Below are 25,716 nucleotides of genomic sequence, written 5' to 3' on the forward strand. Positions count from 1 at the left end.
CAATGGGAATGCTGAGGGATGATTGTTCCAATCCTTGTGGGATTTATTGAAGAGTACATTATGTATCTACTGTTGTGTGAAAATTATTTGCTTCAGAACGGTCTCATATTCAAGTAATGTGCAGATTAATGCCCCGTCACTGACCAGGGACGCTTACCTGGAAACATTAAACTGCACATTACTTGAATATGAGACCATTCTGAAGCAAATAATTTTCACACAAGAATAGATAGTGTACTCTTAAATGAATCCCACAAGAATTGGAACAATCATCCTCCAGCATTCCCACTGATTCCCACTGATCAGTTACTAGCCATCCCCTTTAATAGATATGTAGAACTATAATAAAAACTGCAAGAATTTTTGAAAAACCCCAATGTGCATCATTTTCAAAAGTGTCCCTTTGAGAAGCTTTACAACCCTTCAATGTACAATTTCTCATATGATGTAGGGGCCATAAAATACATTTATGATTTTTAAAAAATCGATTGGGAAATGAAGACCTGAATATAAGAACGACCCAAGTCCAATTTTTGGCCAAATTCAGTTTGACATGGGAAATTGTAGCTTATGGATGGACTCATCTTGTGTATAAATGATAATTACCCCCGGAAGTGCCTAAAATGAATGAGTTAAATCTTATATTAATGTAAGAATGAAGGACTTGGGTCATTCTTACATTATTATTATAGCGCCCTCTCTCATCCTTCTCTCATCTCTATAGCAGAATATCATGTATATGAATCAAAGAACGACCCAAGTCCATATGAATCAAAGAACGACCCAAGTCCACCACACAAAATGGTCTCTCCACAATTAATGTTAATGTTAATTGTCATAATAATATATGTTCTAATTATATACAATGTTGCCTTCCCATCACAGTTAAATAGAATATTATTGGACAAATAAACAAGATATGAAGTTTTTTTTTAGTTTACTCGAAAAGGTCGTTCTTATATTCATGTATACTCAAATGTGACCTCTACTTCTAGTTCAGTGGTCGCCGCATCTGCCTTGCGACGCAAGGTGGCGCTTTTCACCAGCTGTAGCTAGAGTCCATATTGAGCAGGGACTCTCTGTAGCATACCATAATACCACTAGTTATGATCCACAGATAAATCAGTCATCCATTTATACCAGTACGTATACCAGTAAAACAAAGTTTCACATTACTGGGTAGCAGATTTCCGCTAGTGTTGGAGCTGAACAGTAGATTTTTTTTTCTCGCCAGAGAGTAATGATTTTCAAATCATCTTGAAAGTTGAATGAAGCACAGACTTTAATTGCGTCAGTCATCAAAACTCAGAATGTGTTATAACATTAAATTCTTTACTCTTTACTTTTTTCATTCTTGCATTTCGATTACAAACACTCCTTGCACTAACTTTGCAAGTATATATTGCTCTGATAGTGCGAAATTTTTGTTGGACACAGGGCCGGCGGAGCGTTTTCAAAAATGAGGGGGCCCATTTCCGGGTTTGATGAGCTAACTAGCAAGCAAGCAAGCAAAAAAAAAAAAAAAAAAAAAAAAAAAAAAAAAAAAAAAAAAAAAAAAAAAAAGGGTCCTCAGCAGAAAAACATAGCCTTATTTTATACGCGCTCACATTTCAAGGTCTCTATCTATTTCTTTTTAGTGCCGCTTATGTACTTCCGGGTTTTAAAAAGAGTGGGGGGGGGGCCAAAGTGATGACACCTTATGTATTCCTTTGTATGGTGCACATAAGATGGGGGGGGGGGGGAGGGGCCCGAGCCTCCCGTGTTCCGCCGGCCATGGGACAGCGTTTTACTCACTATTCTGCATATGCTAAGTTTCCCTCCTCGGTTGACTTATCTTTATGTTATAAAATGAATCATAACATTCAAACGGTCTTCCATGATTACGTCATAAATAACGACGACGAGAAGGACAGCAATCAATGATGACGTCAATGATGATAATAGTGACATCTATGTTTGGGCATTACATTTGCAATAGAGGCCCTAAAGGGTCAGTTGTACAGTGGACCGTGTGAAACATTTTGGTTCGCCCTCCCCCTCCTTTTATATCCAATTAGAAAAACAAAAACAAAAACAAGCAGTAATAAACATGATGTCTTTTATTCTCAATCTTAGGTATCGTCTTTAAATTTCCATTTACGGTAACGACACATTTTGTATGGAGCTCACCGCCGGCGCCACGTTTTCAAAAGTGTGTGTGTGTGTGGGGGGGGGGGGGCACTTGCGGGTTTCATGAGCTAACAAGCAAAAAAAAAGGGGGGGGGGGGTCTTCAGCTCATCTTTCTCTCATTCCACTTCCGGGTTACTTCAGCTGACAAAGTCTTCAGCGCATTACCTGGCTCTAAGCTAAAGGATTAATTCTATTTTCTTTTTCTTTTTTTCTATTGCCACTTCCGGGGTAAAAAAAGAAAGAAAAAGAAAAGAAAAAGTGGGGGGGGGGGGGCAAAGTGGTGACACCCTATGTTTTCCTATGAACGGGTGCAAAAAAAGTGGGGGGCCAAAGTGGTGACACCCTATGTTTTCCTATGCGGGTACAAACAAAGGGGGGGGGGGGCGAGCCCCCCTGGCTCCCCGGTTCCGCCGGCCATATGCTGAGCATTTTGTACGGAGCGTGTTGACGACCAACAGCAGCGAGAGAGCTAGGTTTGGCCACTCATATTTTACATAAAGCTCAGTGAATTGGAGTTTGTAGCCAATGTTGCGAAATACCAGGGGAAACATAACGGTCCAAACTCGCTAAGGCGAAGGCTAAAAACTTTCGCGTATAGAAGGCGCATTTCTCATTATTTTGAGATGGCATTGTACAAACAGCTCACAGTGATAATAATAATCACTATAAATATACACCTCCAAGGAAAAGTAATCCTGACATCATGGGCGATACTTCATCAAGACATCCTTCCTTCATTGTTGTTTATATGTGGTATATGGGGCTATGTTCAGATTGTAGCTGTTACGAGGTCGTGTCAGATTTTGAAGTGAGCTATATGATTAAGTATAATATATGATTTTATTGAAAATCTTTTGAGATCTTACATAATGAAAATAATAACCTGTCGGTCAGCCTCATTGGTCCTGAAAGAGTCAGGATTGAAACACGGATAAATCATTTTACTTGCTAAATCTCAGACAGAAGTTAACTAAACATATGCGAAAATAATTATATGATCGAAATCAACCCAAATTCAAAACCATCTGATATCAACTCATCTCCAGTATTTACTATGATGTCATTATCATCAGCGTTTAAAACTGGTAAACGTGGTCATGTGATCACAATGGGGAAGTATTTCTCGTTCAGTTCCACGCATCAAGGTTCGGAAAACTGTAGGCAGAGTACGAACAAGGAAGACCAATGAATTAGACGGATAAGGTTTCTGGACGAACAGACATGGTGCCTCGGATGAAACTATGCTGATGATACAAATAGGAGCCAAACACATTGTGGCAGAAAAGGATAGTTGAAGTATCTTTAATGTTTCGGCGCCCTCAACGTCTTGCTAGGATCATTATACCATGAGTGGTATACGGTGAAATGAGAATACCGGGTACAGTTTGTTGGCTAATTACTTTATGAAAGAATCCCAGTAAAAGTATGTAAGCCGTTCTCTATCCTTGAAGACCATTGAAAACTTAAATTTCCATGATGCATACCGCAAAGTGACATACATAATTGTCACGTGATGCGACACGACTATTTTGATGTGCCCTTCAATTAACATTTATCAATTAATTTAATTATATTTATTCATTTTTGTTTTATTTATTTTACCCTGCAGGGTTGGCCTGTTCATATCCAAAGGCGCCCGGTAGTCACGGCAGTAGTACAGAACAGAGCCCCTGATTGAAGTTTGTGTGGTGCCTAGATAAAGGAATGGAATGGAATAAAATGAAATGAAATGAAATATGAAAATGCATAATACGGTTAAATATATCTATATAATTATGTAAAATTTTAAATCACAAATATCTAGAGTGGATTCTGATAATTATGATACAGGTACACGTAGATACATGGATATACATAGCACTGTTACAAATCAATTAATTCACTAAAAATGGCTTTACATCTTTTTTTTTTTGGTTTAATCCATAAAGGGATGTACATGTTTGAACATTTACAGGGAGTGCATTGAACAAGCTGGCTCCAATGTATGCAAAAGAATGTCTTTTATATTTTCTCCTTGGGCAGGGAAGTTGAAGGGGGCATTTCAAAAAAAAAAAAAACTATCCTATAATTACTGTACGTTTACAAATCAATGATTCTAAATAAGTCAGTAACAAGGAAGTTTGAGATATTAATCTACATTCAAAATCATCCTGGCATATTCATTCTGGAGTTTTTGTTTCTTATTTTTCACAGCATCCTCAAGATGTACTACAATACTCGATATAAGGTAAAATCATAGCAAAGTGCAGATTCTTCATTAATTTGAATTACAGTTAATGTTTAATCCTCCGTATACAACCTATTGCCTTAGAGATTGTATACAAACAATGGAAAAAATGTGTTCTCACCACGTCAAACCGGAGTCAAGCATAATAACATCCAAATATCCAACATTCTTTATCTTTTCTCAATGTGAGTACTGAATTTTGTTAACAAAACATCATTCCCAAAATATTTCCTATTACCAAATGCCATGACTTTTGTTATGTCTTTTGTTGGGAATGCATAATATTCATTTCTAACCATTTGCATAATCGTAATATTTTGAATTATAACTCTCATAATGTGATATTGCAATGATAGTATGTGTATGTGTGTGCGTGTATACGTTTGTCAGATTGCAACTTTTTCCCTTTACCTTGCCCTTTTTTGTTTTATTTTGTTTCGTTTTTTTGTCTTTGTTGTGTTGTTTTTTGCGTTGCACACACTAAGGAGGTCAAGTTTATGATAACAAAATGAGTCAAGAAAAGGTTACAGCTTCTGATGAAATGCATAGTTTTCCCCCATTTGGTGCTTCGTTCATTCCTTCATAGCAGGGTATTGTCATAATGAAGACTAAAACAATCTCATCAGGCGCTTTACGGGACGGTTTTCAAAGTGATGGGCCGACTTTATGGGAACAGGGACGTCGAATCGTTTTCAGGATGGGAGGCGGACATTTTGCTGCCACTTCCCTCCTAAAATCGCATGACAAGCAAAAAGAAAGAAAAAAAAATAGGGGAGGGGGCTCGACAGTTTTGACTGCCATTTCTCTTACACCAATATCGCCTGACACGAAAAAGAAAGAAAGAAAGAAAGAAAGAAAGAAAGAAAACGAAAGAAAGTAAGAACGTAAGAAAAAGAAAAAGAAAACTAAGGTACTATTATCTTATGCTTTAAAAAAAAAATGTGTGTGTTTAGGTTTTTTTTTTTGGGGGGGGGGGGGGGCGGAGGGGTCGCCCCTCCCTCCTGTTGCGCCGGCCCTGCTCATAATTAGATCTTAACTGTGGAATGTGAAATATTGGTATGAATGTACATGTAACTCCTGCACGAAATTCATGCACTGGTTTTATATGACACACACACAAACACACACGAACACACACACACACACACACACACACAAACACACACACACACAACACACACACACACACAAACACACACACACAACACACACACACACAAACACACACACACACACACAACACACACACAAAGAAACCAATCGTATCCACGTGATTTCGATGTTGACGTATTTGACGAGACATGACTTTTTTTTTTGTTCTTAGAATTATACTTCCAAGAATGGCCCGATGAACTATTAATGGTTGATTTATTGACTTTAAAGCCACTGTTTACCATTTGTAGATAAAAAATAAACAGCTTTAGTGCTTCAAGATAGTTCTTAAATATGAGTCACGGATAGAAACAAACATTGTAAAAATGTTAATCAGTACAATCAATGTTAAGTTTTGTTAAATATACAAAATGTGAATGTGAACAATGGTTTTATCAAAATCGTCAATCTAGAATAAACCGCCTACTATTATGGTTAAATGAGAAAATTAGTGATAACCTCTTATATATTATTGGCTTTATTGCAAAGCTTTAATATGGTATATGTTTTGTGATACAACTGAACTTTATGCATTAAACTCGATTTATTTTTAAATTACTGCTCCCAATGGTAAACAGTGGTTTCAAGAAAAGATTAGGCAAAAGCCCCAAAAACTTCTCTCATAGATATTTTGTTGCTCCACACCTTAGATGAATCCTATAGGCCCTAAATTGATATCAAGACACAATCGATACCTAACATGTAATTTCTTCATTTTTTGTGTTTTGGTTTCTATATTTACCACCGAGTCATACATAAACTTATAATAATACGCATATATAATGTTTTCAAGGAGTTCGATCTGAGGAATATAAAATTTTATAAATTCGATAATTCAATAGATGCATATACTCATTATACGCAACTATTGAGTGTGTGTGAATAAAATGGACTGTGTTCATAATTTGAACTCTCCACTGAAAGTGAAAACAAAATTAAAAAAAATATTTATAGTATTCCTACAGAATGATGGAATAAAACTCATATCCGTTGATTTTAGTGGAAGGAATAAAAAGAAGTCTTTCCTTACTATAATGTTTTCTTTGAGTTATCTGTAAACAATGAATGTATGTATGAATACAGAGGCCATATCACTGATTGAGATATCGATTCATGTTTAAAATGGGCAAGTGCCAAAGGTGAATGGGCGCCACGATTTAACTCTGACGTCATTAGCATGCAAAATTGCATCTCACACTGATTACCCCACACAGTAACATCAGCCAGCAGGTGAAAGGTATACACCGCGCGTGTGATCATAATAATCTATTCATCCCTTCATTTCACCTTTACACTCGTGCTTGCAGCTCACAGTACTGGTACTATGCAACCACCACCACTGCACGAAGAGAATAGGAAGACGTCGAGTACGGTATCTCCATCACAATTTCTAGCCATGAGTCTTGTGGATAAATTCGCCTTGAAGGTACGTAAGCGGAGCAGGATAAAACCTGATTTTGCAATTACTGTTCATGTTCCAAAGGTAACTGATCGAGACAACGCCAATGTGTTTACCTTGAAACGCTCTAGCGTAATTTTCTGATCGATATTTACACAGTGCTAGGGCATATTGCATTGGCTCACATGATGAGTGGCTGGGTCCGGTCACGAGTGCAGCTGGTATACACACACTCAATGAGTGTACAGCAGCCCGGGATTGTGGCGTCGTGATTCCAGAGATGTGTATGCCTATACCACCTGGTACTCTGGTGGTGATAGGAATAGGCCTACTAGTAGTATTACTATCCATGGCGGCTATCCATGTAATATAAGCTGTCCCAACTATAATCAGAGACATTTTAGACGTTCTGCTACACAATTATAGCTGATTGTGATAGTAAAATCGTGAGATATTACCAGCAGAATAAGAGGACATAAAATAGTCATTGTTATGACAATAAAGCATCACAGCTACACTATACTGTCATAATAAAGCATCAATAGTGATTATGGATGCAATAAAATGTTATCTCGTAGCTCAATGTCAACAGTCGTTGACATCGGCAAGAATCTGATTTATTGCGCAGTTAAACAAATCAAGCACAAAATATATATTTCATTGTCATCATCCTTATACCAGTATAGCTTCATGTACAAGCTGCTTCAAGGGATTTAAATACTACATCAAGGTCAAGGTCAAGGTGATAAGATTGTGTTTTTATTGATATACATGCAGAGTATTGACTGAGTAATTTTAACCTGGCCTTGCAGATAGTGTTAAGACTATAAATTACATTTATTTCAAGGATAGCTATATGGGATCGATACATTCCAGCATTTTCTAAACATTTTGTTGTGTAAATTTGATTTGGTATTGATGAACTCAGAGATTGTATGTATGCCATTTTGAGGAATCATTTTGTCGGTCATACTTAAACTTCAGTGTGTAAGTTATGATCCATCAACCATACCCCACACATTGATCCTACGTACCTCATTACCCAGCTGTATAGGAAGGGGTTTTGGTGTGGCGAGGAACATATTTTAAAACCTCCATTGACTTAATTAATTTTAAGGGCAAACACTAAGTTAATGAAGCAAAACAAAAGCAGTATTCTGTTGGATCTAGAGAAAAAAAAGAGGTTGGTCAGAGATCAGTAAAAAATTGACTGTCTACCTGATGCTTGCCTGCAAATGAACAGTCAGCCTGATTATGTTAGTCCCACGTACTTGCATCCTTGTTGTCACATTAAGTTCTCTGTTGCTGTAAATGGAAAATTCATATGTCTGTGCCTGGTGTACAATGAAAAAAAAATGGAAATTTTCATCTGAATCACATTTTAGCCTCCAAAAGTTGTAGTATGATATGGTTATCATGGCTTAATTATTCATTTAAAAGCCATTTTGGAAGAAATATTGATCAAGACTGAGTGGGTAAAGTACAATACCGATGACTCAATGTCTGGCCTCATTTTTCAGGATACTCACATAATTATGGCAGAGGTCATATTGGAATGCTGTCTCATCTAATTGCTTGTGACTGCATTTTACAGTAAGACACATACTGCGTTATAGTGATACTGATATGTATATCACTGCATGCTCAGCCAATCTCGGGAGAGATGGGGGGTTGCACTTGGTTTCCATATTCTCCAAATAGATAAAGGAGGATGAAAGATTCACCAGCCCTATCTCATTCTTCGAGGTAACTGCTCTCTTAGTGATGTCACATGTTTTCGTCAAAAGATTGTGGTCAGATCATAAGCACTTAAGCTGAATTGAGACACTTTATCCTCTATCATAATAATGATAGGGCCCCCTGGTAGAGCAGCTTTGGCAACACTGGAGAGGCTACCCTGGATAAATATAAAGACATCATTATATTATCATCACAGAAACATATCACCCTATAGTGGGAGCACTTCTTGTGTGTGCCTTGTTTGCTGAGAATTAGAAGAACGTCGAGACATGATGAAGTTTAACATCATCAAACAGGTCCTTTGGGGTCCCTGTGGATCTGTGAAGTGCTTACATACAAGAACACTAGTGTCACAAAAAAAAAAAAGTTGAGCAGAACTTATGAATTTGACCCCATCATACACATGTTCAGAAAATTGCCAGGGATGATCAGATTAAATAGGCCATGGTGTATAAGAATATGTGTAGCAGGGTGATAAGGGCTGTTTAAGGTTACAGGAGGGATGGTACAGTTTTGTTTGAGATGAGGCTTCAGATTTCCAATTCCAACATGTTTTGGTGATTTTGAGATAATGAGAAACCTCTAATGAAATTTGGAAGAGCATAAATTTCTAGGAAAAATTCAGAGTTTATTTGATGAAAATTTGATTTTGAAATGGCTGCAAGATATCCAAAACAAATGGACCCACCATTTATGAGGACTGCTCATTTGTTCTACTTTGTTTTTGGATATATGCATGTATCAGCCATTTCAAAATTGATGTTCATCAAATAAACATTGAATATCGCTTAGAATTGCATCCTCTTTAATAACATTAATTCATAAAGCAGTTTTTCAGTATCTTGCAAAAGTTAAAGGCTGAATCCTCACTTCAACCAATATGATACCATCTTTAAGGTTACCCCTGCCCCTCCTCTCCCCCCCCCCCCCCCCCAATAAATCTTCTGAAAGGGCTTGGCTTTGTGAGCAGGAAATATTGTCTCATAAAAAAGCAAACCCCCTCATGACTTTTGAATGGATTGTCCAGTTTTCCTGACATTACTGCATTCACTCAATCCACACATATTTAACCCATTGAGGACAGTTTGATTTTGCTGCAACATGCATTTCCCATAGATGCTTGCCCGTGTGTAGTCGGGACTCGTCCTCAACGGGTTAGGATGAATGTATCCTTTAATTCTTGCACCTACACAAAGTCACACAATTATATCATACAATGTACATGATGCGCACACATTTAAACATGCTATTCATGTACACACACACACACACACACACACACTCTCTCTCTCTCTCTCTCTCTACACATGTAGCTCATAAATGATGTATAATGTGCTTTACATACACTCACATCCATTCATGAGTACATGCTCAAGCGACATGTTTTGATTCACAACTGCGGTATCAAACTGATCAGCTGCTATAATAAACTGTCCAATCAGTGATATCATGTCATTTGGCAAGATTTCTTCATCTACCTGATCTCGAGGCTAATCCCCACATTGGGAGTGTCATAAGGTGTATCCGTCGGAATGTGCTTAATCTATGCCACAATCTGAAAGGGAAAAGTGAGTCGAAGGGATCAGCCCAATAGAGACAACACAACACAAGTCTGTGACTATGAGTTTCAGACTTACTGCAAATTTCGTTTGTAAATGTGTTGAGTGATACATTTTGAGCTAACTGAAGACAAGCTGCTAACATGTTTCTTCCACATTTTTTTTTTCAAATCAAATTTGATATATCGTAGTCGGGAAATGTTTTCCAGCTGTTACCCTGCTGAGATTTTGAAAAACATATTTTTAACAACATGATTATACTCAGAATACATAATTTTGAAAAGATGAAGCTAGCTTGATTTGTATTCACTGCTACCATGGTAAATGCATGCTAAATATATTTTATGCAGAAATCTTTCAAATTTGAAAATTTGCCAATTAAAATATGCACTCCCCTGCTTGATATGGACCCAACGAGAGAGGCTTTCTTGAAGTCAGAGAAGATAGCATTACTGCATGGACTCTGACAAATTCCAGAAATGGTTCTGAGCTAATGATTGGTGGTGTCTCTTTCACTCAATTAAACAGAATCTGGGTATGACTCACCACAGTATTTGTAAGCAGTGGGACTGAGGCAATGACCAAGAGTTCTAGACAGCTGTCAACTGACACAACCCCCTTTTACCCCTTCTCAGTTCCTCCCCAACACTTCTGAATGCAAGTGATCCGTGGCTAAGCACGTTTAATTCCTGTTAAACATTTCCAAAAAGTGTTAGCAAACTTATAGGCAGAGTGTGAAAATCCTGGCAGGGCTGGACTAAATTCTTCCATCAAAGCAGCTGCACAGATTCTTTTTTTGGAAAAAAAAAAACCTGAACTTTCTGGCAAAGATTGAGCGTTATCTGCCAAAGGTAGCGAGTCAGTATGTATCGATACACCATCATGTACCAGCTGGAAAAAAAGCGGGAGGAGCACGAGCGGAGACGCAAGGAACGACAACTGTCGGTGATTAAAAGGATCAATAACCGCGAATTGTATCTGAGACAACGGAGACTGCACGTGTGGGTAAAGTTTGCCCGGCTTGTTCTGACTTAGTTTATTAGCTTGGTTTTGTTATTCAGGGGGTAAACAAGATTGGGAGACTAGAGCAACATGAGTCCTCAGGCCAGAGTGTGGAATTGTGAAGCTAGCTGCCTGGATGTCATTGAAGTTTTGGAACCGGTGCTGGTTAAATATGCCTCTTACGTAAGATCCTGACTATCCTTATGATTTGGAGATTTCTGAAGGCAGCCTGGCTTCTATTTTTGGTTTTTAATGTTGTTGAAGCTGCATTCATATTGAGAAGAGGGTTATAAGTTGATTTTCATATCATTAGCAAGGACAGACTTGCAGTGTAAAGCAATTTGACTTTCATTGTTCTCTGTTGAATGGTTTTATTTGAAAAAGAACACAACTTCTGGTGGCTGTTTTTATAAAGCTGAAGTATACAGTCTGTGTTCATGGCACTTGCGGTCATTAATCCTTTGCGCATGTTTTTGCCACAGTATTGTGCCCTTTACTGCAGATTGCAAAAATGTCAGTTTAAAAATGTACTTTCAAGAGTTCACTAGCTATTTTTGTCAATCAAAGTTTGCTTCATGAATTAGCTTCATGGATTCATTAAGTATTCGTTGTTTTCCAGAGATGTAATTTTTATATGTCAAAGAATGGTTCATAGAATAGTAAGTATGACATAAATTGCTCTCACTCTTGTGTACCTTCTCTCACTTTATATGCTTGGTATGATTTTACCTTTTATATGTGTAGCATTGAATTTTCTTACTTACAGGAATTCACAAGATCGTACATGATTAGAACTTTACTGATGTCACATTGTATGCAGTGGTGTGTTTTGACAGGACAAGGGTCTGAGTTGCCCCTTTAATACTTGTGTCAGGAACACACACAGCTATGGTATCAAACCTTGAAAGCTATAAAAGGGACGTACACTTGTAACTTCCTGTTAAGCACTGGGAGGGAATAGTGAAGGTCAAAGCTGTCTGCAATTGTACTTTCACTGCTATCTTGAAATACAAAACACTCTAAATACCTTACAGTGAGGAGAATGTAGGCATATATAGTAGATTAACATTATTTCAAGATTTATATTCTAGATTATTTATCATTATTGTGTGGCAACCAAAAAATGACCTTGGCCAGCTTTTATCTGGCAATTCATGTTCAAAGTTACAACTATTAAAAAAAAAGTTTTTCGATGTTTTCAATATTGCTGTGTTGAGAACAATGCCTTGTGTGTGCACTAGATGTACACCACACCTAAAAATGATGTGCGTGAACTTTTGAAATCAAACTATTTAGGCTGTTTAGGATTGGATCAACTACAACGTTAATGTAGTCATAGACCAACAGTTGCTCTGCACAGACATGATCTGTGATGAGACAGTTGTGTTCATTTCAATCATTGCACTATAACCCTTGCTAAATTTCTATTGGCAATGGAACTATTTGCAGTGTTTATTGAAAATTTAGTGATTGATCAATGTATAAATACTACACTTCTTACAGAGTGAGAGTGTAATCACTTTCTAAATTGATGTACATTGTAAACATCACTTTTTTTTTTCAAGTTCTTGTTTGTCTTTTGCACTCTTAGAATTCAAAATCATATTCAAGGATGTAAAGGGTCGAGAATGCACACACAAAAAATGAAAGTTGAAGAGTCCTTCTTCTATTTAAAATTTTTTAGATTAGAAAAAACAGCAAGGCAGAACAAAAATAATAAGTATTTAAAAAGTATTTTAAGACCAAGATTGCAATGAACAATTGTAAGTATTGAGAAATGCAGATTTGAAGTACTTACAGTGTATAGAAGAAAAGTTTGACATCCTACTTTCTATGTAGTGTTTCATAAGCATAGTGTTTATCTCAGGGCTGCCAACTCTCACTCATTGAGAGTGAGACTCACTCATTTTGGTCCTTTCTCACTCTAAAACTTGATTTCATTTGAATGCATTTCTATTGATCTCACTCATTTTGACTCCTAAATTATAGCATTGGCCTATGGGAGTCTCACTCTCAACTAGTTTCCAGTGTTGGCAGCCCTGAGATCTTTTTCAAGAACTTTTCACATGGGCATTCACTCCTGAGTTCATGTTTTGAGTCTGCAAAGCCTAGGAATGGCCAAAGGTTTGAAAAAAGAAGTCCTTACCTTTTGGGTGAAAAATGCCTTTTGACTAACAGTCAATGCTAGAAACATTTCCAGTGCTGTTTAATCTGTAAAAACGAAAAGGCCTCTTGGTACATGAATGAAGTGCTTGTTGGTCAAAACTTCCCTGAGTTTCCTGTACAGTTTTACTGGCCACAGGCGACAAGCAGAGTGGTGTGTTAATTAGATTAGACTGGTGAATTTGTCTCTGGCAGATTCACCAGTTTGGTAGGAAGCCGAGGGCTTTTAATGGAAGAAGGGCATAGCCAAGGAATGTATGTGTTCTATTTTTAGGATGCTTCCGACATGTACACATAATGACCGCACGATATACAGCCTGTAGCCTGTTCACTAATTTCTATTGCAGTTTCGACTTGTCAGCTTCTCTTTGCTTTTGTGCTTGGTCGTTGGCAAATTTTCACCCAAAATGAAAAGAAAATGTGAACTGCCATTCAGACTGAACTTCAGTTTATTGTCAGTATACATATACATGTAAGTCAACCAACAATGCTGTATTTTCCTACAGCTGTATCAAAACATTTTATAAAGTTTTTCTTTTGTAAATACTATGTCATTATAAAGCTTTCCTAGAATGTTTTACAAACAGTGACCTAAACTTGCTTGGAGCTACATGTATCAACAGAAATTATGTCATATTTATGCTTAATACATTGTACTTCATCTCTGGTGGTTAAATTCTTGCTCAGTAATGTAAATTTAGATAGTGATGTGAAACATTTAAGTTACAAACGTATTGTAAGTTTACTATGAGAATTCAGAGTGAACATAATTCTGTCATATATCTCTACACTATGTCAATTGAAAGTGAAAGTTCAAAGATTTGTTGTAATGATAGAATGCACTATGAATGAGGATTTGGAATAGATGAACTTTCGTAAGGAAATATCTTTACAAATAAAAAACAAACAAACAAAAATCATGATGGACACTCTGTGAGGTCAGTTCCCCAAAGTACACACGTACTGTGAAACATATTTTAGCGGCATTAAATTTTCGCAAATTGGAGCCGATGGCCTTTTTAACAGCATGACATTTTCGTGAAGTGCCTCTGGTATTCAATGCATAATATGTACAGTAGTTTAAACAAGAGACTTCACGTGCATTTTAATTTCGCGAATCTTGGCTCTCACGAAATTGGTGAAATTATAATGCACGCGAACATTCCTCGTTTTCCAGTAATACTAGAATCGGTTGGTCAGGTGCATTCAAATGTACATGTAATTGTTATCTTGTTAAAGAATCTCCTGCTTGTATTGAGGGGCCCCCAGCTATAGTATGTATATGTTGGGAATCATTGGTTAATATCGTACAAACCAGAATCGGTCTGTAAATTAAAAAAATGGGCCAATTTCTAACTCACAAAGTAGGCATGAACAGCTGGCCTGGTATTTAAAGGGTGCCCATCTGTCACTTGTCATCACCAATGACAGATGAATACAGTTCTTTTCAGGTTTGTTTCTAAAATATGTTCTTGTTAGGAGTAATTTCTATAAGATGTAGAATTTACTTAATACCGTGTTCTCTAAATCAACTCATGAGAAAAAATGAAAAAAAAAAAGAGGAAAATGAACCCATGTTATATGAAATCCAGTGGTCAGGTTTCTTGATATATTACAGCATTAATCTGTTTAAATCAAGAATGGTTGCTTTAAAGCCACATGACATTAGGTCCAGCAAATATCACAATATCAATAATGAATGTCTTTTCCCTTTTGGGTTAATGAACTTTAATTTTTTTTTGATGAATGTTGAAAATGATAAGCCTGTTATAATCGTTTTCGGAATTACGAACCTTCAGAGTAATGTGACAAATTTTTGGATTAACAAACATCTATGTAAAAAGACTGTGTTTTGGAATAATGAACCATCAGAATAACAAAGCTAATCCCATTTCAGATCAACAAACCTCTGCAATATGGAACATCACCCCTCATACATAAACTACAGGCAAAATGTCAGAGGGGTTTTGCATTTTGTGATTGCATATATCTGTTTGCTTCTTCTTGGGACTTGATTATTCTCAGAGATCCATTTCAACTATGGTGTAAAAAGAAGAGATATTTTTGATGTCTAAGACCCAGCTTTGCCCCAAAGCAGAAAGAGTACACAATGTTATGTGAAAGTGATGACTTTTCCAGACATTGCGGAATATGCATAATTTATTTGATTCATGGAAATCACCATTCCGAATTTCAGGGGACTCTGATGGGCAGGTTACCCCAGTTTTCCATGGTTATTTGATCCAACCATAACATCTCGATACCTTGCTGGTCCCATTTGAAATTTGCGTTTGCACGACTCCATTCACTCTGCCTTTCTTCCCTCGTTACTTCTTCCAAAGACTCATTTATTCACTCTTATCGGTGAGAAATGGAGCTCCGTATTAAAATGATCAAGCATTTCTCCATCCTAAAGCCAAGAGTTTCTTCTTTTCAGGTTTGTTAGGATCCAAAAGAGAAATCTAACTCTGGTTGACACTTTAGTGTTTGACTTAGTGTTTAGCCTGTTTGACTTTATATACACCTACTAGAAATTTGAGGTCATCTAGCGATCCGCTTCGTCTCACATACTCTGTTACTCGCACCTTAGCCGGTGATAGGACATTTACTGTGTCTGCTTCAAAGCACTGGAACAATTTACCACTTACCGTTAGACAGTCTCCATCAGTCAGTGTTTTCAAAAAAGCCTTGAAAACACATCTTTTCAGTAGCAACTAGTTCGTAGCTTTATACATACTGTCGTACATGTTTTGAATTGATTGTAAGCGCTTTGGGCCTTGTGGGAAAAGCGCGCTATAAATAATAGTAATAATGGTATACATACACCACAGAACTTCATTGTATACCAGTAACCACCCTTACCTTTTTTTTCTCTTTTTTTTTGGAGGGGGGGTGGGGATGGGGGTGGGGGAATTGACTGATTTAATGTTGTATGGCTCACTCATGTTTGTAAGTATATGGAACATAATTATGAAAAAACAAACAAACAGTGAACTCAGTTATAGACACATACAGTTGTAAATGTAATACAAGCTATTTTTTGTAAATTTCACACCTGCACCTGCTTATGATAATCTCCCTATAAGATGTAGGAACTGATTAACCCCCCCCCCCCCCCCCCCCAGTCATGACTGCAAAAATATTGCAACTGTAGTGCAATTTTATATTGGTTTGTTTATTCAGATTTGTGTGAAAAGGGAGGTTTTAGGTAAAGATTTATGAGCAAGTCAACAGGGGACTTGTTGGCGCAGACATGTCACGGCATAGCCACTAGCTGATATCACTAAAATTCAGTTGAAATACATGTATATATGCTTATCACGCAGCTTCTTGCAATGAAGCCACTACATTTGGGTAATCAAAGAATACCTGGATATCACTGCATTGGCCTGCAGCCAGGAAGGGAAGAAGTATAAAAAGAGACTGACCTACTTGACATTCTTTGAACATGCCTCATGACATCCCAAGACCACTGGGAGCATTAGAAATTAATGAGTAGTACATGTGTATGGTACCTCTCAAATCTTTGGTTTCAGCATTGTATCAGGTAATTAGTCTGTAATTTGTCTATGTTTGCTCTTTTTTCATTAGGGAAATGTTAGCTGTTTTCATCTGAATCTGATTTCCTTATTGACCGATTCTGTGACGCGCTATGTGTATTATCGGCATGGGCAGCGCCATTACTGCGGTGTCCCAGCCGACACCCCCTCCCCACTTCCCCAACCCTCTCCCTACATTAGCACGCGCGCAGAATGAAAAACTGATGCATGGTTGTTTGTAATAGCAAATAGGCGTCTCGTACTGAGTGCGCGAACGCTTGCTAAATGCGCGAACCTTTGTTACAAGTGCGCGATAAACACGTTGCCCTTGGGGTGGGGAAGAGGGGGGGGGGGTAAGCTGGGACACCGCAATTTGAGCTAATGGCTGCGCCCAGTGCCACAAATTGTCTGCTGCCCTCAACGAACCTGAATCGGTCTATAGAGGATTAAGTTAATTATCATTTCAACATCGATGATAAGATTTTTGTTTTGTATGATGGTAGAGAGCAGGGGACTCATAACATAATGACATTTAATTTAGTGCTGTATTGTCCATAGATTTCTTATGTGATGTTTTGAAGAGAAGGCATCACATCCGACGTGTGGAAGTCTGATTAACCCGTTGAGGACGGACTGATTTTGCTACAATAAGCACTGCCCATAGACACCTGCCGGAGTATACTCTGGACTCGTTCTCAACGGAAGACTGCCAAACCATGTTACCAATTAACTCTTCATGTGCCATGTTCGCACACTCAACTTTGATAGTCAATGGCTTACCATGTTTGCATATTTAGCTCAAGTGCACAATCCCGTCCAAACTGATTAGTAAATCACCAAATGCCACAGTACAGACTGTACAATGAAAGCTTCACCTGTGATTCCATTCCTCACACAAATAGCTTGTTTTTCATGATGATTGAATAACAGTATTCCAGAGGATTTTTTTTTAAAAGTAAATTCTAATTTTCTGTTGCAGTTGTATGTGTAAAAGTCCTGCCCCCAGACCTGGAGAATATCATACCAGCCAATGGCAATACACATGATCACAGCTTGGTCATAAAATTTATATTACAGCAAAGCTTGAAATTTTCTCTACAACTTTGCTCATTGCATGTCTAGCATTTTTAAACGTTTTTATGAAAAGTTTCATGGCAATCAAAAACCAATTTTAATCTAAATTTTTTCCAAAAGCGCTTATGTGATGCATTGTGATCTCAAAATAATGTGGCACAAAGGGGGCTATACTGTGGCACACTTGGAGTTGAATATTGATAAAGAAATTTCACACACTCTGTAATCTTGCAAGGTCTTTTAACAAAGTGGAGGAGAAGTAATGTATAATCTTGCACTGGAAAGAAAATCGTTCAGGTTTTCTGAAGCTGAAATTTTCACTGCTGTTAATAACCATGTGGCTGGTTTCCTGAGACACCCGTGTGATAAGATTCTACTACAAACAGATACACTTAACCTTTGATCAACATGCTAACTGTGGCATAATGATTGTCGTTGAATGTTGGCATCGGGGAAAAAAGGTTGTGTCTCCTTCAGCACCCTGCTGCATTATGGAGGAGGTGATTTAGTCATACACGGTGCCAGGCATAATTCTCCTGTTGAAATGTAATCCACTTTATGCCGTGTGTTAACACCTTGGTTGTTTTAAAGGGAGGATGGAGTTTCTCCTGATTTAAGGCTTTTCGTGATCATGATTAGAGCAGTGAATTGGAAGCAACAGATAATCAGAAAAATTGATGTGAATTTCACAAATCTGAAAAATAAAGTGTTCGATATATCCCACTGTGGCTATAGGCTGAAAGGTAGTAATCATGTTGTGTCAGGTTGATTGAAGTAAATCATAAAAATTGAAAGTTATTCTGTATCAATAATACTTGTTTTATTTTAGTTTGTTTACATTTCAAGTGCAAAGATGAAGCAACCAGAAGAATGAACTCTTATTACATTTTTTAGACATTCCAACATTTACAATATTTTATTTGGTCTTCTGCATGTAGTTTACTTTGCTGCAGTTCATGAATGATAAATTCTTGTTTTGTACTGCTTCACTTTCTGGGAAAAAAAAAATTACAAGTGACCTTACACACATAGCAGATATTACTGCCAGTATAAATGGAAAAACTCCAATTATGTCTGTATACTTATGAAATGTTTTTGATACTTGGCAAGTCTTTGATTACCAAGCATTCGATTACTAGGTAATAAAAAGCAGCCTATTGGTTACGTGTATACTGTGATTATCATATGTTTAACCATAATTTTATTCAAGTCTGTACAAGGCAGTTTTTTTCTCAGTGTTCATCGTTTCTGCTTTGTTTCAGGTGGTGGTTGGTGTGCAGTTTGTGCTGACAGTATGGTAAGATTTATTTTAATCAGTCCTCCTTCTGTGTAGTGTGTATCCAAGACATCCAGTGTTTATACCTTGAAAAAGGAAGTTGTCATCTTTATAAGCAGTTTCGGAAAAAAACTGTTAAAATCAGAATACATAGCAAACAGGACATGTCAAGTGTATCGTGCCAAGCTTGGAGCATCAATAGAAGACCAGAAATAGGCACTGAATAATAACAGTCTCCATGTGACGAAGGATCCATGACCTTCATAACACACCATAAGCAGTCACATGAAAGAAGTGAATGTTTGGATTTCTGTTGTCTCTTAGTGATTGTGCAATCAGGCATGTGATATTTATCGAGGGATATAGAGGAAGATGAAGTGTGCATGATAATAGTCTGTTAATGGGAATTTGTTTGCAAGAATGATCAATCTTTTACTGTTAATGTGCATCTGTGAAAATTAATTCCTATGGATTTGATATGTGCTAATTCATACAGCAGAAGCTGGACTAAGTGTGCCTGAATATGTAAGAGATTAATTTAGTGCAAAAGTTATTGATGTGATGATTATATACCTCAATTACTGGAATAAGTAAAATTGTTGAAATTGTTGAAACTAGCTACGCTGTATAATGAGTTTCATATTTGTATATCATTATGTTTGATTATGTTGAAAAAAAATGTAAATGTTGCCATACGGAGAATGAATAAATCAAATCAAATCAAATCAAATAAGTGAATTCTCATCTTAAAATACTTGAGGAACAGTTTACAAATATTGAAAATAAAAGAGAGAAACACATTATTAGGATTATGGTATGACAATGAATGCTTTATGTAATGAAAACAATTGCTATGTCTCTTGCCCTAACCATCCTCAACACCTCCTCCTCATCTCCCACCCCTCTTCTACCACCACCACACCTCTTCCTCATCCTCAAACCCATCTTCCACCCCACCACACCCCTTCTCAAACTCCAATGCCTCCTCCACCCGCCAAACCCCACTGTCGATCTCCAACTGCTCCTCAACATCCAACCCCTCTTCCACCCCCACCACACCTTTCCTCAACCTCCAATTCCTTTACTCTCACCGTACTCCCTCCTCATTCTACAACCCATCCTTTACCACCACCGCACACCCTCCTCATCCTCCTACCCCTCCTCCATCCCAACAACATTCCATCTCAACCGCCAACCTCTCCTCCACCTACCATACCCCTTTCTCAACCTCTAACCTCTCCTCTGCCACCACACCCTCTCCTGAACTCCACACCTCTCCTCCACCCACCACACCCCAAACCTCTAACCCCTCTTCCACCCATTAAATTACCTCCTCAACTTCTAACCCATCATCCACCACCACAATTCACCTCTTGAACCTCAAATCCCTCCTCCAACCCACCACCTCTCCTTGACCTCCAACCCTTCCTCCACTCACCACACCCCCCTCCTCAACCTCCAACCTCTTTTCCATCCACCACACTTACTTCTGAACCTCCAACCTTCTTAACAACTTCTAACCCGTTCTCCATCCCAACAACACACCTTCTCAACTGCCAACCCCTCCTCCACCTGCCACACCCCCTCCTTAACCTCCAACCCCTCTTCCATCCACCATACCCCTTCTTAACCTCCAACCCCTCTTCCATCCACCATACCCCTTCTTAACCTCCAACCCCTCTTCCATCCACCACACCCCCTCCTTAACCTCCAACCCCTCTTCCATCCACCATACCCCTTCTTAACCTCCAACCCCTCTTCCATCCACCACACCCCCTCCTTAACCTCCAACCCCCTTCCATCCACCACACCCACTTCTGAACCTCCAACCACTCTTCCATCCACTATACCCCTTCTTAACCTCCAACCCCTCTTCCATCCACCCTACCCCTTCTTAACCTCCAACCCCTCTTCCATCCACCACACCCCCTCCTTAACCTCCAACCCCCTTCCATCCACCACACCCACTTCTGAACCTCCAACCACTCTTCCATCCACCACATCCACTTCTGAACCTTCAACCACTCTTCCATCCACCATACCCCTTCTTAACCTCCAACCCCTCTTCCATCCCCACCCCAGGGCATCAATGGGAGGCTGGATAGACTCCGGCTATGTCTACATGAACACCATCATCCTCATCACTGGTCTTATGGCTATCATGATGCCCGAGTCAGCAGAGAGTGTTCTTATGGTAAGCCCCAACATGAAGATTTATTCCCTGTATCTGCCATCTTTTATCTTAGTTCGCTTCTTTAAAGGCAGCCGAGCGTCATCCCTTATGGTACGTAAACTCCGAACGACCGAAGTTTGTGCATGCAATCGCGCAATGCCAGACTCGGTGCTATATCCATAAACGTGTGGGACAATGCTGCCACTGAGACGCATGTGTGTGTGTGCGTGTGTGTGTACCGCGAGCTGCGGTGATTGGAGGAGGGAGGCCAGAAGACGCTGGCTCTTTTGGCCTCTCTTCATGCACATGCGCACTGAGAGTGTGCGTCCATTCGGATGCTCTCGTGGCTCGCTCGGACCGCCATTTTGGGTTGGGAGATTTGTAGCACAGAGCTCTTGTAGCCTAGAGGGTTGTTCGCTGACCCATTGAGCCAGCGCTGTTCTCATTCGGGGGTCACTACATTTGATACAGAATGATGGAGGCAGCGTGTTGCGTTCGTCTCCGTGCCGCACAAACCACTCGCCACGATTGAGTGCCTTTAACACTCCAAATCCAAGAAACCATGTTTTTGTGGTTTGGTGATATATTGATATTTCTGTCATGATTTCTGCTATTTATTTTTTTTTTCCATAAGGCAGAGAGAAAAACAAATTATTCTGCTAATTTGAAAGCTTTGTGTTCATATCTTATTGTTCGATTTGATCACAGATTTTTGGAAAGCCTTAAAATAACCAGATTTATGACTGATTACGTTTGCAAACATCTTCTAAAGAAGATGGGAGTTCCTGTTCTCTTTCTCTAATCGGCAGTTTTTGTAAAATTCTGTTTGAATTTGTACAGATACAATGAATTTTACAAATTCCATCTAATCATTTTGGAATACATGATTTGCAGACAAATTCAGAGGTGCCATGTTCAAAAAGACTAGATGATAATTTCGGGGGGGGGGGGGGGGGGGGGAATCCCTTCAAGACTTGTTGGGTCAATACGACTGTATAGTGAACACTTTACCAACCTAAACTTTTGCTACCTGTTTGTTCCTTACCTGACTGGCAACAGATGCTTTAGTAATACTTGCAATGTGCACTGAGTTGTGATTAGCCAACCCTCCAATGCTGGCATTGCTTTACAGTGGCCCAGATTTGAAGGACTAAAGCAGGGCTCCACACTAACTTTTATTTTTGGTGGCCCAAAGGCAAACATCCGACCTTTTTTGGTGGCCCGATAAGGCCACCAAATTCTTCATTTCTGAAATTTTGGTGGCCGGACGTGCGTTTTTGGTGGCCCTGGGCCACCGGGCCACTGTTAGTGTCGAGCCCTGACTAAAGGCATTGTTCCACAGTATTGGGTGGTCCAAGGTGTAGTAAGGTCAAGTTTTGAAGGGGAAATAAAACTAACGTGTGTGAAAGAGCTTGGCTAGGTATAAATACATGACTGTGTGCGTCCACATTTAAAAGGTTATGTACATAACTGTTTTTCCTTCCTTCTGTTAAAGGCATAATTTACCTTTTGCAGATGAAACAAAATCCGAGCATTAGTGCTTCAAAATAGTTCTAAAATGTGAGTTAAGACAACCAATGTAAAAATTTAAATCAGTATAATCGATGTTAAGTGTTGTTAAATATACAAAATGTGAACAATAGTTTTAATAAAAAATGTTTCCAGACTAAACCGTCTACAGTTATGGTTTATTTAGAAAACATGTGACATCTCCTTATGTATATTTTAGGCTTTATTGCAATATTTTCATATTGTAGGATGTTTTGTGATACCACTGACCTACATATTATGCATAAAATGTGATATCTTAAACATTTTTTAAATAACTGCTCTCAGAGGTAAACAGGACCTTTAATGAGAAATGAATAATATCATGTTGTATGGTATAGCTCATCCTGTACAATGTGTTTTGGCTGCTAAAGTTACCTACTTACAATATTCATTAAAAATCTTATTTTCTGATTACGATAAAAATCAGGATTGAAATAATTTATAATTGACAAAATGGGCAATTATTTAGGTGTTGCATAGGTGTATTGTCAGTGAAGTATATTTTGTGACGTATGCTGCGACAAAGTGCTCTCATCTCGTCTAACCATGGTATTGAGAAGTCAATATGTTACTTTTATTTTTCAGTCATTTGTTATGAAGACAGCTATGAGAGAGGTCTGAATTTAAAGTGCTAAAGTGGGGGGGGGGGGGGGAGATCATTTGTCATTAGTCTTGACACCAGTTGTTATCACATGCCCTAATCCATCCTTATCATTTCCCAGACACAATCAGAATCAAGATCATATTCTTCCTGAGAATTTGAAATTAATATCATTTCATTAACCATTTCCTGTGCTCTAGTTTCTGAATGGTATTCTCATACACTATCAGGGCAAAGTGAAGTCCAGGTTTCAAGTGTTCAGAGATATTTGTGATAGGAATGTGAAGTATTAGGTTAGGCATGATGTGAATTGTGTATTAATGTGATGTGGAGAAAGAAGAGAATATTGAAAGAGGACAATCATATATGCCTCACTGTGATATGATAGATTGAATCTACCTCTCTTTTATCACACGTTTCATTGACATAGTGATAGTACAGTGTACAGACAATCCAAAATTCTACAGTAAAGGTGCATCTCTATGATTGTTTGTTTGTTTGTTTTTTAGGGGGGTGTTCAACCATTCATAACTCCTTGTTGCTCCCACCAAATCATGTTGTAATTTCAGACCAGTGGTGGTTGTTATTTATATCACTGACCAGTTGACCAAGTGGACAGACAATGCTAAATAGTGGAATGAAAACATTCATACATTTCTTTTTAAAATCATGACTATTGCAGAACTTTCCTGAAGGTTCTCTTAGGTCATTCATTGTTGCCTTAGTGATGCATTTCTCCTTAAAATATTTCTGAGCAGTCTTAGTATCATGAGATACTGTTACCACATTCCAACCCATTGGCTTGATATGGAAGTAGGTGGTGGGTAATGCTGAAGAATTCAAACTTAGTGCATCATGTAATCTCCTTATCATTGACAGTGGACTCGCTAATATTGTAAAAACTTCCCTTGCTATATAATACAAATAAAGAATTCAGTTCTGACTGACCAGTGACACATTAAGGTAAGTGGGAGTAGCCCCACTGTCACCATGACAACCACCAGCACTTTTCTCTGGCATTACGCCAGTGAGCAACCATTATCATTTAGATGACTCATGACATAGTATAAGAGATGGAGTTATACAACCACTGACTGCTGTTCACACTGACACGTACGCTACCATTGCCACAAATTGCAAAGACAAACCATGGATTGTGTTCACACTGACATGTACACTACCATTGTGAGAAATCACAAAGATAAAACCATGGATTGTGTTCTCACTGACATGCACACTACCACTGTGAGAAATCACAAAGATAAACCATGGATTGTGTTCTCACTGACATGCACACTACCACTGTGACAAATCACAAAGATAAACCATGGATTGTGTTCACACTGACATGTGCACTACCATTGTGAGAAATCACAAAGATAAACCATGGATTGTGTTCTCACTGACATGCACACTACCACTGTGACAAATCGTAAAGATAAACCATGGATTGTGTTCACACTGATTCTGCCTCCAACACAACTCAAAACATAAGCAACGCTTTTACCCCATAAAATATGAAATGAACTTACCTTTTCATTTTTTTTCTCGTTGTTTAGACAATATGTCTTCAAAGTATATTTATACAAGGTACAGAATACAAGTTTCATTTTCTAAAAATATGACCATTGCTTTTGAATAAGGACAAGATACGGACAACGTGATTTTTCATCACACGCTTTGTGTGCATGCTGTTCTTTTTCACACTGTGATTGTTAATTTGCCTGTGTACTTGCAATGATATTGAATAAATTCCCCCAAATCCGAAATAGATTGAGAATAATTACATGTCATCATGTGATTTCACAATAGAAGTGAGAGTAATTTTTCTTGTTTTGTTTTATTGCTTTGATTTCATATGAAATATGATTGTGACCTAAAATGATGATGGTGACAGTGGGAAATATGAGAAAAGGGTGATAGTAATAATATCAGTGATTGAGGGAAATGTAAGAAAGGGCGATAGTAATAATATCAGTGATTGAGGGAAATGTAAGAAGAGGGCGATAGTAATATCAGTGATTGAGGGAAATGTAAGAAAGGGCGATAGTAATGATATGAGCCTCTGATATAGTCATCCCAGGAGTCAT

General features: G+C 38.2%; 1 protein-coding gene across 1 annotated transcript in view; it reads left to right on the forward strand.

Annotated features, from left to right (window-relative positions):
- Positions 1-6,789: 6,789 nt before the first annotated feature.
- Positions 6,790-25,716, forward strand: part of LOC139708853 (type-1 angiotensin II receptor-associated protein-like) — a 29,680-nt gene continuing 10,753 nt past the window's right edge. Inside the window, exons 1-3 of the mRNA XM_071620812.1 lie at positions 6,790-6,975; positions 19,288-19,322; positions 21,384-21,495. Of these exons, the coding sequence (XP_071476913.1) occupies positions 6,874-6,975; positions 19,288-19,322; positions 21,384-21,495 (249 nt within the window). The 5' untranslated portion in view covers positions 6,790-6,873. The remainder of the gene's footprint in view (positions 6,976-19,287; positions 19,323-21,383; positions 21,496-25,716) is intronic.

The sequence above is a fragment of the Diadema antillarum genome, unplaced genomic scaffold (assembly GCF_040938485.1).
Source record: "Diadema antillarum isolate AM-2024a unplaced genomic scaffold, OU_Dant_1.0 seq00001377_RagTag, whole genome shotgun sequence".
Taxonomy (NCBI): Eukaryota; Metazoa; Echinodermata; class Echinoidea; order Diadematoida; family Diadematidae; genus Diadema; species Diadema antillarum.